We start from the raw sequence: 14,843 nt of genomic DNA, 5'->3' as shown, positions 1-14,843 counted from the left end.
TATGACTTTTTATTTTAAATTCGACTTTATATCTCCTCATTTAAAACATTGCGAAATATAAACAAACCACTGAAGTTTGATCTGACTTGAATAACACCTGTGTCTCTTGTGGAGCAGGAACTACTTACCCATACTGGGCACCTGAGTCTTTGGTCGGGTTCAATCTTTTGAATCTTTTGTGTTCTTTAAAATGTTTTATGTTTGTATATGTGTGGGTTTTTTTCTTGGATGGTGTTGTTTGTGTGTACTTTATCGACAAAAATTTGTTGATTGCAACTTGGTATTTTCTCTATATTTACTTATCCCTTTGCGTCCATTGTCCGTCCGTCTGTCGTCCTGTTCAAACTATTTCAAAGGAGATATCTCCTCTGAATCCAATGGACCAATCAATCTTAATAATTTTATATTACTTTTTATTCATAACTTATATAGTTACAGAATTCTTCGAAAAAACCAATTTCTGTATCATTTTTACTGAGAAATTTTGAATAATTGGATGCTTGTTAACAAAAGACGATAAAAATTGACAATAGTTCGTTGGACATATATATCATATATGCCTTTTATTTTGAATTATATGATATATATAACATCTAGGCAAACCCAGAGAAAGAAAACAAAACTTATACGTGTAAAATCAATCAAAGCAACATGCTTGTTCTGAATATAATACGAATACATCTCGTAAATCGATTAAGAAGCCACATGTCAATGGAACAAACAAAAACTTAGTCAATGCAAAGACATTTCTTTCCGATTTTATGTCTTTATATAAGATATGTCTTGTTTATTTTAAATGTATATATTTTGCGCATCGACATCTTAAGCACGTTAGCAAAAGAAAGACGGGGATATAGAAATACAGTCTTTGGACTTCTTCCGTTCCGACAGTAAAACCAGTTCCGTTAGGAATTGCGGGATGTTTAAATACGCAGCAAGGTCCGGTTGGAATGTGCTATTAAATCTGATTCTTTGTGTTTGGTGAGTACCACGTTCTCTGCACGTTTAAGACCCCCTGCAATAACCCTCTGAGGGGTACATAGGTGGTCTGTTGCAAGTAAGTTGCCCGACTTTATGCAATATATCCTAATTTCTTCCCGGACTAGTTTCTTGGTTTATTTGTTAAATTATTCTCATTCTAAATGTGCATGCAATAATTGCCACTGGACTTTAAGAAGAAGTTATTACTCAATCAATTTTGCGCACGTATATATATATATATATATATATATATACAAATACCGTTTCGATTCCAAACATCACTGAAGAGACATTAATTGTCGAAATCCGGATATGGTGTACAAAAACCTTTGCACCTTTTGTTTGCGGTATAACATCTTTTCCGCAAGTTTATTGTTTTCTGTTTAGTATTAAATTTATATTTAAGATCCATTTATTACATCGGTGATCCGTTTATTTGGCAATCGCCAATGGCAGTCAGCAGGGTTTAAGCACATTTGTTGTTCGACCTGTTAGTCAAATGCGTTTTGTTAAAATATACTTTTTCACTCTTTTGGTCTTTTGGAAAATGTTGTTTGTGCTGTATTTAGACCCTTCTAACAAGAAATTTGTTTTGCATACAAACATATAAAAATTGAGGTTTTTATCCAACGCAATCATAGGTTTGAAAGTTGTTTTCAATTTAGACTTGTATATATATATATATACAAGTCTAAATTGAAAACAACGTTCAAACCTATGATTGCGTTGGATAAAAACTATATATATATATACAAGTCTAAATTGAAAACAACGTTCAAACCTATGATTGCGTTGGATAAAAACATCAATTTTACAGCACAAACAACATTTTCCAAAAGACCAAAAAAGTGAAAAGGTATATTTTAACAAAACGCATTTGACTAACAGGTCGAACAACAAATGTTATTTAACCCTACTGACTGCAATTGGCGATTGCCAAATAAACGGATCACCGATGTAATAAATGGATCTTAATTATAATTTTAATACTAAACAGAAAACAATAAACTTTCGGAAAAGATGGTATACCGCAAACAAAAGGTACAAAGGTTTTTGTACACCATATCCGGATTTCGACAATTAATGTCTCTTCAGTGATGTTAGGAATCGAAACGGTATTTGGAAAGCCATACAATTTACCTTAATTTAGGATAGACTCTTGAATTTTGAGGAGTCAAAATAGGATGAACGGATCATATAAACCCGGCCTTATTTTGGGCTTGTATTATATTTGCCTTCGGGTTTATATGATCCGTTCATCCTATTTTGACTCCTCAGACTCCAGTTTTCACAGCTCTTCACGTGTTTAGGTAATACACATCCTTGGTTTTCAGATGTTTGGGTTTGAGCTTTCCTGGTGAAGTTAAATCCAGCAGCGCTTCTTAATGCATTAACCGAGTGTTTTTTACTTTTGCCTGTACAGATAATGTACGCAAAGTTTCTCATGTGAATAACACTTTTATCTCTGCATTCCGTGCAATACTTTTTATTCACTAAAACGGCCTAAATGAAGAGATATTAGACAAATTTTACTGTCCTTTCTTGTTCGAGGTGACATACTTTGCTGCCCGTGCATGATGCCGAGTCCAGTCCTCGTATATGGCATATATTTTTTTTATTTATTGTTTATAGTAAACGGTGGTTGGAGTAGTTGGAAACCCTGGGGAAGCTGGGGAAAATGTTCTGCGGAATGTAAAACATGTGGATCGAATTCAAAGCCTTACAAGACTAGGCGTCGATACAGAGTTTGCAACAACCCGACACGTGCATGTAACGGGAATGCATGCCCTGGTTCAAGGTATATCACATCATCAACGACATGTAATACACATTACTGTAAGGGTAAGTAATCTGTACTTTTCAACAAAAAAGTTTTATGTATTTAACATATACACGGTTCATATGAAGATAAAGTCATAAATTTGTACGATAAAACGATGATAAAAAGGAAACTGACAATTCATATTACAAAAAAAGGATTCTTAACTGCATGTTGATACTTGTTCAACTTGTTAACACTTAATAAGGGAATTTGAAACAATAATTCATACCAAGGTGAAATTTTATACTAAAAAAAATTAGGTAACACTTCTATTAAATAGACGTCTAAAAAGAACCCATATATATTTATTTCACTTAAATTCGACATTATCCTTTCTTCTTTACCAAATGTTACTTACCATTGGATTGTTACCGAACTTTAGCAACACGATAGATATTACTAGTAGAGCGAAACTGCTTACCGTTACGGGGTAACTGAGTCCAAACCTTGTTTTTGTCGAGTCCTGTTTCTTAATCAATATATACTCTATAATGTTCTGTGGACTGCTGTTTCTTAATTTATCTTTTTCCTTTTTTCGGCAAATGGTTGACTGTATGTATTTCATCGACAAATGGTTTTTGATTGTCACTTAATACATCTTACTTTTTAGGTATACCTATCTCCTTTATAGGAATATTTATCGTTACCTGGTGAAAACTGTAGAATTTGTATCACGAATGATGAAAGAATAAACCTCGACCAAACTACCAGACTTATAATTTTGTACGCCAGTAGCGCGTTTTCATCTACATAAGACTCATCAGTGACGCTCGAATAAAAACAAAGTTAAAAGGCCAAATAAAGTACGAAGTAAAAGATAAGAAGCTCATGCTTTCCTATCAAATTCACAAGTTCATAGTTCAATTTTTGTGGATATACAATCATACAAAATATTTCATCTTTAGTTGATTAGACATTGTTAAAGAACTGGGAATAACTGAGTGTATTCCTATGTCGTGATCAAATACTATTTCTAAGCCTCGTGGGCCTATATTTGTTTATAGTAAATGGTGGCTGGAGTAGCTGGAAACCCTGGGGTGGCTGGGACAAGTGTTCCGCTGTATGTAAACCATGTGGATCATCCACAGACCCTAACAAGACTAGACGTCGATACAGAGTTTGCAACAACCCGATACCTGCCTGTAACGGGAAATCCTGCTCTGGTCGATCGTATATATCGGCATCGAAGTCTTGTAACACACATTACTGTAAGGGTGAGTACATATTAAAATATTAATATATTATTGATTTAAAATATTAATATTGGTAATGTAGTATAGATCTTCATCACACAAAAAGTCAGGTCATCATGAACTATTGTTGTAATGTTTGTAAACTATTCATGATCTTTGAAAATATTATGAACAATGAAAAATGTTTTCCAGTTGGTACATATTTTAGGGAGAATTACCTTCACGAGAAATTCGCATATATAGCCTAAAAGGAGTATGTCATAAGAGCCATTTTTACCCTTAACTTGGAGTAATAGTAAGTTGATTCAAGCCTTTCAAAATTATGCTAATTTTGTATTGCAAAACGAACAGCTAGATATAATAAAATAGTTTCTTTTGATATCGCTTTGATGTCATAAACATGTTGAAATTGACATATTTCCTAAAAATTGGCCATTTTGCACATACTTTTTGGACAAAATAGACATTATCCAAGCGCTAAACACCCAAATTGATTGATTGAATATTGCTTACTTTACGTCAAATGGCAATTATTTAATGCATATTCAGGACGAAAACAGAATAAAAAAATAAAACAATAGGTAGGTTTTGGATGGTTTGCAGACCGGGATGAAGGGCGGAAAATTTGGGTTGTCATTTGAAATGAAGTTATCTTGGATAGGGCAGAAATTTTGCCTTGCAACAGGCTACCAACGATCCGCTAAATGAGCTTTGGCTATGATTCTTTAACGTGAAGAGAGTATGTCAATTAAAATACGACACAATTGATTCATCGTTATCATTCTGACAGGTCGTGGATGCGCTGTATACCACAGGAACAGGAGAAGCCGAGTTGATCGTATTGTTTCTATGTCCGAGTTAACCTTTTGGATTTACCTGTAAAAGAGTGGCATACATTTAACCTAATCATGAGGCTCAACTTTGACCTGGAGATGCCATTTTTGCCTTGTTAAATATACGAAATATAATCACATATTTATATTACACATAAACAATAATGTTTGAAGATAGGTTAAGCGATTTTATTATCATAATTTGTGGGTAGATAATAATAACCATGCTCAATTTTTTTTAAAGTTGACTTGATAGTATATTTTTTTCGAAAACATATATAGTAATTTCATTTCGTTCAACAAAAAGTTAATGTATTTTGCGAATTGTCATTAATACATGTATGTCAGAGTTTGGTGAAGATCAAGTCGTAATTTTTTTGTTAGACATAAGATAAAAGGTGTATCCGTAATTGACACTTTATGGTGTCCCACTCATGCAGTATGGCAGTTGATATAATTTTTAATATTCGTACCGAGGTAACATTTAAAACTAAATCAAATAAAGTACCTATTCTATAATACAAATCCTTAAAAGTAAGATTTATATACTCATCAGCAAAAGAAGCTCACCAACTTCATGAATTTGTTATGGTGTAATCATTTTTATTGGAATTAACTTTAAAAACATAAAAAGTGATTGAATAAGGTTAAAATATTAACATAATATTTCTGGTTTCATAAACATCAAATTCAAAATTTTCATTTTTGACATTTAAGAATAAATGCATATTCAACAAATATATGAAATATATTGCAAAATTTGATAAAATTTAAGAAAGCTGAAGTAGCTTGTATTATTTCTCCGAAATTATTTTCAAAAAAGCTATTTGAAGTTCATCTCTAAGACTTTTGATTTCTTACTTTTTTTTGGATGAAATCCGCATTGTGTGTATTTAAATGAATTTTGTCTGTAGATTATGGAGTTCTTTGAAATTATCAGCTGATTGAGGTAAACATTAAACAGCAAAATTCAATGATATTTATTGAATTGCTTATAGTGTAGATTGGGGGTCTAAATTAAAATCCATAATTTTTTTTAATAATTTGTCAAAATGTAGTTTATTTTTTCAAAAATATAATAAAAAGTATGGGTCACAGGTTTTTTTTTTCATGCTGCAGGTTGTGCAAAATTGTCAATAGATTATGCATGTAAAACCCAATTTCGCGTGATAAAAAGAAAACTATTCCATTGAATTTTAAGATAGAGTATGAGAAGATAGCTCTAATAATATGCATTCAGCTAAGAAGAAAAAAATGGGGTCACTGGACTTGTTTTCATGCTACATAAAAAAAAAAGGGAAATTCACAACACATTCTACTGTAAAAGTTACTTTATCTGAGTTATCTCCCCTTATCAGTTATTTTATATTTCAATTTCAATAGAAGCATGGACTAAATGTAGTTTTCGTGAATTTTTACATCATTTTATTACATTACATAAAATTAAGAATCTATTAAATCTGAGAGAACTATAGAGATAAAAGGTTACTTTAAAAAAAATGACAAAAATATTACTTGAATAAGTTATTTTATAAATCAATGAAAGAATTAGTAATAACAAATATGTAAGGAACATATGTAATTGTTTTGGGTTACAAATTATAAATAACTTTGAGTCTTAATCAAATCACAAGTTTCTATCTATTTATATCTGTCTACTTTCAAGATTTTCAAGGAAAATGATATTTTAATAGTCCCATGAGACCAATCTTTGACAAAGAAGCGTCGATATGAAAGATAAGTGCGTCGGAAAGGCAATTAATGTTTCAGGAGGATTAATTTTTATATTTCATGGGAAAAATAACCAGATGACTGTGAAAACTTGTTAAAGCTAGTAAAATTTGTATTAATGGACACCTATAAAAACAATATTTAGAAAATTTACTTATATAAGTAATATTTAATATAGCCTCGTTTTCAACATTACTTATATAGGTAATTTTGAAAGTTATTTTTGTTTAAGAAATGCCCCGGACTGCTTATGTGGCAAAGTTAGTGAATCAAACAAAAATATTCATTTTTTTTTGGAAAATACAGCCGTAAAATGTGATTAAACACATAATTTTCTGTAGAAAACATTCAAAAGTCTTTCAGATGAATTACATACTACTCATGAAATTTGCACATTTCATTAAAGATCTAGATCAATTGCTATCTGCTATTTCAAAATCTAAGATAAAGGAAGACACTCCAGCTACAAAATATACCTTAAATAATAAACCTTTTATTTTCTGTTATTTTTTTCTTCTTGTGAGACAACACTTGACAAAGGTATTTTGCCGAGCAAATATTAAAAAATGAAGTCTATAAACTATTATTAAAATAAAAATTGAGAACAATCTTTACGCTGAATATAGATTTCATTTACTATATATTAAAATGTAAAGTGAAATGGTTTTCAGTAAATGGTGGATGGGGATCATGGGAACCATGGACAAAAGGGACTAACTGTTCAGCAGAATGTAGGAAAGAAGGTTCAATATCACCTACACAGACACTAACCAGGAAGAGGCTCTGTAATAATCCATCTCCTAGCTGTAATGGTCAATCCTGTTCCGGGTCAGCCTTGGACAAATCCGTTCAAGATTGCAATACACAAAACTGTCCAAGTAACTAATTTTTGTTTTATGTTATATGTGAAAGTTATAATTTTTACAAAATCCAGTAAAATATATTTGATGTCGACTTACATCTTTAAGATCTAGCCCGAAAAATGTATTATTTCTACATTAAGAACTTTATTTTAAAGATATCTTGTAGCAAAAACTTTTTTTGGGTCAGAACTTTGTTCACATCTAAAGACTTATGACAAGATTTCTAAATAAGGTAATTAATATTCACCTGGTTTATAAATATTTGTATACATTGTACCTTTATTTAGCCTTTTCATCTAAATTTGGGTTTTTAATGTAAAATTAGAATAACAGGTAAAAAAGCTTTTGTGAGACCTCGAAATTGAAAGTATTATCCTTTTTCTTTTATTTAACTATTGTTAATCAATAAAAAATCACAAAAACAATAATTGTGCATTGGTACTAGCTGTTATCAAAGGGAGACAATTCAATCTCAATCTCAATGTGTTTTAATCACAGGAGAGATAAATCTTGTTACATGAGGAGTTATCTCATCAACTATAGTCTATTTTTTAAAACATCTTCAAGGTATTTAGTTTGCTTACCCATGTTTTGTAATTAGTTCCTCACTTTGAAACCGCAAAGTAAACTTTGATAAAAAACCTTAATATTTATTTGCTATGTAATCTTTGTGGATTTAAAAAAAAGATTCATTATAGGGTAATAAGGGAGCCATCAAATAAATAGGCAAGAATGACAATTTAAGACATTGAAACGTTCAAATTCAATTGAGTTTATGAAAGTCTGATTCTTTTTCAATTTATTCTATAGAAAATTTTAAAAGTGACTGAATTTATTTTTGCATATAGGAAACAAATCAGGTAGTATAATATATTTTGTGGCCAAATGATGGGTTGTTAATGGGAGCGAGTCATTGTGACACTGATAAGGGGTGGACAGAATTATGGGAACTATGGAATGAGAGGGCTGGGAATGGGAATTGGATAGATGAAAGCTGGAGTAAGGGTGGTGTTAACCGTGCGGAAAGGGTTGATAAAACTGGGATAATTCATGTTGACGAAAAAATAGGAGTGCAGAGGAACAGAATACGGAGTGAAGTAGGAGTTTGGGGAGGGAACTGGGAATCAATGTTCCCTGTCACCCTCTTACTAATAGCCAAAAAAGAAAAGGGGTTGGGGTCATGTATGTATATGGAGCAATTCTGCAGGGGATGCGAACCACAGCTTGTTCTAGTTTGTGAAATGATAAATAAAAAGACTGATTGATGCTTAATGTAATAGCGCTATTTAAATAAAAACGAAAAAAAAACCAACAAAAAAAATATGAAAACAATATATAATTTATTAAGTACAATTTGTATCATGTAGACCAAAAGTAATTGACATGACTGCAATAATTATCCGTTTTAAGAACGCATAAGGCAGATGCACTAACCTCATAGGGAGATTTTGGAAGAGCACAGGTTCCCATGGTTGGACTGAACGTCAGTCCACAGACAAATCATCGATGATGATGGAAGTTTAAAACCACCTTGACTGGCTAGCCTTCGCCTAGTCAGCCCTGCATGGGGCCTTTTAATGTTTTTAAACAATTTAATTCGATACAACAAATGGAAGTTTTTAACGACCTTGACTGGCTATACAGCCCTTGCACGGTCGGCAATATTAATTATTAATTCGATATTATATTTCCAAAGAATTTATATAAAATGATTAAGTCTTTCAACGAAGGTTATAAATGATTAGCAAGGATGCAATACTAAAACTTTAGAACGTAAATAAATATCTTTAACAAATGAATTCAAAATAGCAATTTCTATTCAATTTAACAAATATGTACTGAATAAGTGTCATGTAAATCTTTAAATATAGAAACACGCAATTTCTATTTTTTAAACAAGGGAAACAACAATTACATGATAATCCTATCTGCCAAATGTATTTAGAAACAATTTGTTTTTATAAACAATTACTAATTAGAAAAAAAAACACACACACTGAAGAATACATGTGTTTTAGTTGCAACAACTTTATTGTTAATAAACAACTGCCAACCTGACAATAAACGAACACTGGTTTGGAACAAACTATACACTACGAACGACAACTCGACCTAGTATGTTACTCTTATTTGTTGATAATATAAACCAAAAAAAAATTATTTAAAAAAAACGGTAATATGTAGCAATTAATAAAAATCAGAATGCCGTAGTAAAAATTATCAGGAAATTGGTCTGCTTTGCCGCCCGGAGATGCCGATAAGTGAACTTGTACAAAATAATGTTTTCAGGGGAAGTGATGAATTGTCCTTGCCAAAATAACAATTAATTCAGGTATCTAACATTGCTAACATTTATTGATACCACGATAAATACATTGATAATACTGTCTTGTTAAATATACCTTATTGTCAAAGAATGCAGCAATAGTGTCGTCATCGACGGCCAAAGAAAAAACCGTGATGATAAAGCATGCAATTCCGGAAATTGACCGTCTCCGAAAATATTAAATTCTAAAATTGAGTTATCGTCCTTTTCGCGCCAGACGACTATTGAAAAGGCTACTTTATTATAAAATAAGGAAATGCGACAGAATTGCCAATGAGACAACTATCAATCAAAAAACCAAATGACAAACATGTGAACAATTAATCAATGATGAAAATAGAAAAAATAAAAAAACGGGAAACTGGAAACTGGAAAGTCAACAGCCTCATTTATACTGCAAAAATTAAACAAAAAACTATTATGGAAGAAAGCAGCCTAAAAATATCCCTAGATTTCAAGCTCTTGGCTTGGGACGGGCATTTAGAATGTGGTGGGGTTAAACATGTTTGTGAGCGTCCCTCTAATTTGAGACAGTTGTTTTGTGTATTTAAAATGCATTTAACTAATTATAAAAACCCAACATTTTTCAGTTGATGGCTATTGGGAATGGGGTCATTGGGGAGCTTGGGACGAATGTTCTAAAACGTGCAATAGTGGATCACATAAACGAATCAGATTTAATAAATGTATTGGACCAAAATATGGTGGAAAACCTTGTAGTAAACATGTAACAAAGACGCACACATACCACCGTGGGTGCAACAGGAATACTCCATGCCCAGGTATGTGAAAGAAAATTTCATTGTGAAAGATGAAAGACCATAACCAAATTTAGAAAAAAAAATGTTTCAATATAAATATTTAGATGATCTTAACGAATAACAATGGTAATGCTATACAGTGCAGTTCTAGGTTTATTCCTCAAAAGCATTGTTCACGCCAGATTCGTATAAAACATACATATTTGAAATGTAGAATAAATTGGTTTTGTTTTTACATTTATTTCTATTTTTAGTGGACGGCGGATGGTCATCTTTCAGAACATGGTCAGAATGGTCTCAGTGTAGCCGTAGTTGTGGAGGAGGACTAAGGGAAAGAAACCGATATAGATATTGTACAAACCCTCGACCCTTGCATGGTGGCAAAAAATGTAATGGACTTGACAAGGATAACTTGTTTGAAGATTGCAATACCCTGAAATGTCCAAGTAAGTTTTTATTGAACAAAATGTAACTCTAAGAAAATCTGGACACAAGACCCTGTTATTTTGCTTTATCCACACTTGACTTAAGTCTGCCTTTTATTATCATATGTAGGTTGTCCGTTGTTAAAATATGGAGCTACTTATATGATCAATGAAACAAAGGAAACCAATCTTATCGCAAAATTTGGTTAAAACGGATAATACAGAAAGCTGTTACCTTGCAACCTAATGCATCAATCCTGTGGCAAAAATTCCTATATCCTATACTGAAATTATTATGATATTTGTAAGAATAACATAAACGCTACCAATGTTATGCACCAAATCCGTATTTCGACAAGTAATGTCTCTTCACTGATGCTCGAGGCCAAAATATTTAAAAATCCAAAATCTTATACAAATTTTGAAGAGCGGATCAAACCAATAACGACTTTAAGAATAACCAAGTCCGGACAAGAAATCAGAGCTTTGCATGAGGAAGATATATTCCTAAATTCAATATAGTTTCAAAAATTTTACAACAGCAAATTTTAATGAAACAATATCCGTATTGTCATGCCAGTATCGAAGAACTGGCTACTGAGCTGGTGATAACCTCGGGGACCTACACTCCACCAGCAGAGGTATAGACCTAGTTGTAGTAATAACATAAACGGTACCATTTTTTATGCACCAGATGCGCATTTCGACAATTTATGTCTATTCAGTATTGCTCGAGGCAAAAATATTTGAAAATTCAAAATCTTATACAAATGTTGAAGAGCGGATCAAACCAATAACGACATAAACGAACTGAAATTTCAAAAAATATTGTAAGAACTGATTAATTGCAATACTCATAGAAGAAGACCCTAAAGTAATACTGCACGAATAACAATGAGATAAAGAACAACGATGAAGAGTTGTTGTCGTTTTTTCTATACTATGTTTTCACAAATTGATTAAAATTGTTATAAAGTTGTCTTTCTTTGCCTGTTGTTATTGTAATTCACAGATACCAAGATTAAAATACTACAGACTTTCTGTATAAAAAACTCAGTTGTGTAGAGGTTCCATCCTCTGTTATTTATTGATAGCCTTTACCACTTATACAAAAAACAATCATTCAAATTAAACATACATTTTATTACACCAACTTGTATTTACATTTTCATGACTAGAATATACATTTTTACTTTGTGGCATTACTTTGGCTACAGCGTATTCTATAACATTTTGTTGAGGCGGCAGGGTAACTACCGATTACCTATACACAATGGCTATCAGCTGACCTATGTTGACATAGTGTCCTTAAACCCCTGTAGTTAAACACGGTTACACCACCACCTACCATGGGGAGTGACCGAGGAAAACACTCGTATTACCAATGCTCCAGCTAATAGTACCCCAACTGTTGGCAGGTGTAGGCCTCTCCTCTAAAAGATGAGGTGGAGGAGGTCCCAGAGTTATCCATCTGTATACCCCACCGTTACCACTTACCACATTTTCCAAACCTGCAAATTGTAGAACTTGTCAGGCCCAGAGCAAAGGCCGAGTGAAATAATCCCCAAATCAGTACCAGTCTCCCTGGACCGCCACATGAGAGCCCAAGTCAGCTACCAAATCTTACTTTGGTTCTCACCTCCACAAAGTTTTGATTATTGAAACATTGTGGAAAAGTGGATTTTGTTGTGCGTAGAAAAGACTCCCCCCCCCCCCACCCCCCGTATATTATTTAAGAAAACCTGATTTCCAGTTTGTGATAAATGAGTTCCATCTGTTCTGTATAAAGACACTTCACTTGCCCTAATGTTCTCATGTAAAATAGCTTTCCCCCATTTTCTATTACAAAGTTTTGACCACTGAATTAACCCTTTTTCTCTTCTGTTCGATTATTGGACCAGCATTTAAGGGTGCAAAATGCTAGTATCTGCGCTGTAGCATTGAAGACCAGATTATAATAACATTTTTGAATAAAGCCTGGTAACGTAGGATAGAACATTTTACGTTTTCAATTAAACCCTTCCCTGTCAATTCTAAATCTGTCAAATCATTAGTTCCACAATAAATAATCATGAAATTAGGAGAAGGTAAAAATGTACTTTTCGCATCCAGTAGGGAGTCCAAATCTTTTAACTGTAAACCAGGTTGACTAATCCAGTATGTTGTGACTCCTTTGGATTGCAGTCCAAGGTTGGTCCTACCATATTTCCTTGCCTCTACATTGGCCCAATGAACAAGGGAACTTCCAACAATCCATAAAATCTTGGGACCTGTGAAAACTTGTAGCTTGGTAGCCTTTTTTAACTAGAAAAATTGCAACCTAATATACCGAGAATAAGCATGCGATTTCCATCTGCCTAAAATTATAATAACCTCTTCTGAGACCCCCTGCCTGGCCATTTTAGTGGCAACCCCAATTCTAAAACTATGTGACCTAAAATGACCTTTACTGATATGCAGAAAATTTAAAGCCTTTTCCATTATACTGCTGAATTGGTATCTAGTTAAAGGCATACCATTATAATGTATAAAAAAATCTTTATTGTTACAGGTAGTTCGTACCTTTAAATAGTCGTTAATGAGTCGTAGCGGACAGAAGTTTTTTCTGTTCCCAGGTATCAATAAAGTAACGGACTTTCCCTTTTGGTCAGTTTTTGACCACCTTATTCTCAGCTCCAGGACTTTTTTCTTAACTAAAATATCAGCAATTGTTAAGTTGGAGCCATTTATAACAGACTTGTTTTTATAAGTAGTGATTTCCCCTACCCTAATCCAACCAAAGAAAACAACTGCTGAAAATAATGCAGCTTTATATTTATTCTTACATACTTCATCTAAACAACTTATCATATCTGATAACAATTGTACTGTAATCGGTACTCTAATGTCATAACGTTTTCCTCCTTGAATTCTTTTTGTTCCCTCTAATGCCTTGATAATTGTAAAGAATTTTGTAGTATCCTGTATGCATTGTATTTCATGATGATATGAAACTCCTGATATATAGAATGATATGGTAACCCCTGAAAGACCTTGTACTGACAAAAAAGCTATAAAATTAAGCAAATCATTGACTGGCACTGGCCATAGCTGTTTCAATTTGTAAGATGATCTAAAATCACAAAGTTTTGACAGAGCCAAATTTTATGATTTTTGTGTATTGTTTTACACACACCTTGGTTGACAATATAATCCGCCACCTGACTTAAATGTGACAGATCTGTGTTGGAATTTTGGTTGGCCACTGGTCTGCTTCTGGAGCTAGGCTTCTGAACTTTCCCCACTGAGAACGAGAAAGACAATCAGCAATTTGGTTTTGTTGTGAAGGCATATAAATTGCCTTAACTGACGTATTATTTCATAAAGTTCATTAAAACAATTTGTCTTACTAAAGTCATAACTCTACTTTGCTAGTTTTCATATTAATGATTTGAACAACCGCCAGATTATCAAAATAAAAAATAACATTTTTGTTAACAAAATATGATTCCCAGGACATAAGTGCTGCTACAACTGAAAACAACTCTAATAATGTCATATCTCTAGTGATTCCAGTTTCAGCCCAATGTTTTGGCCATATGCCTTGGGCCCACTGACCTGCAAAATAGATTCCATACCCACCTTTGGACCCCCTGCACTATCCGTGAACAACTCTATTTTTTCGTTTGAAACCCATACATTGTCGGTTAATACAGTGATACCATTGTATTGTTTTAAAAAGTCTAACCAAATTTCTAAATCTGCTTTCATCTGCTTGTTTACTCGAATTTTGTAATATGATTTTCTTACCCCCATTGTTAAATTTACGAGCCTGCGGCAGAAGGTGCGGCATGGAGCAACCACCTTGCAAGCAAAATTCAGGAGCCCAAGAAGAGATTGCATGTCCTTAAGAGTAATTTTAGAACTGT

At 32.9% G+C, this 14,843-nt stretch overlaps 1 protein-coding gene across 1 annotated transcript in view; it reads left to right on the top strand.

Moving 5' to 3' along the window:
- LOC127704690 (IgGFc-binding protein-like) overlaps window positions 1-14,843 on the top strand; it is a gene marked incomplete at its 5' end in the record, with an annotated part of 68,761 nt that overhangs the window by 502 nt on the left and 53,416 nt on the right. The window contains 5 exons of the mRNA XM_052208828.1: window positions 2,614-2,823; window positions 3,808-4,017; window positions 7,232-7,438; window positions 10,340-10,531; window positions 10,765-10,956. Of these exons, the coding sequence (XP_052064788.1) occupies window positions 2,614-2,823; window positions 3,808-4,017; window positions 7,232-7,438; window positions 10,340-10,531; window positions 10,765-10,956 (1,011 nt within the window). The remainder of the gene's footprint in view (window positions 1-2,613; window positions 2,824-3,807; window positions 4,018-7,231; window positions 7,439-10,339; window positions 10,532-10,764; window positions 10,957-14,843) is intronic.

This window comes from Mytilus californianus, unplaced genomic scaffold (assembly GCF_021869535.1).
Source record: "Mytilus californianus isolate M0D057914Y unplaced genomic scaffold, xbMytCali1.0.p SCAF_1, whole genome shotgun sequence".
NCBI classification, from domain to species: Eukaryota; Metazoa; Mollusca; class Bivalvia; order Mytilida; family Mytilidae; genus Mytilus; species Mytilus californianus.
This window is presented reverse-complemented; position numbering and strand designations above follow the sequence as displayed.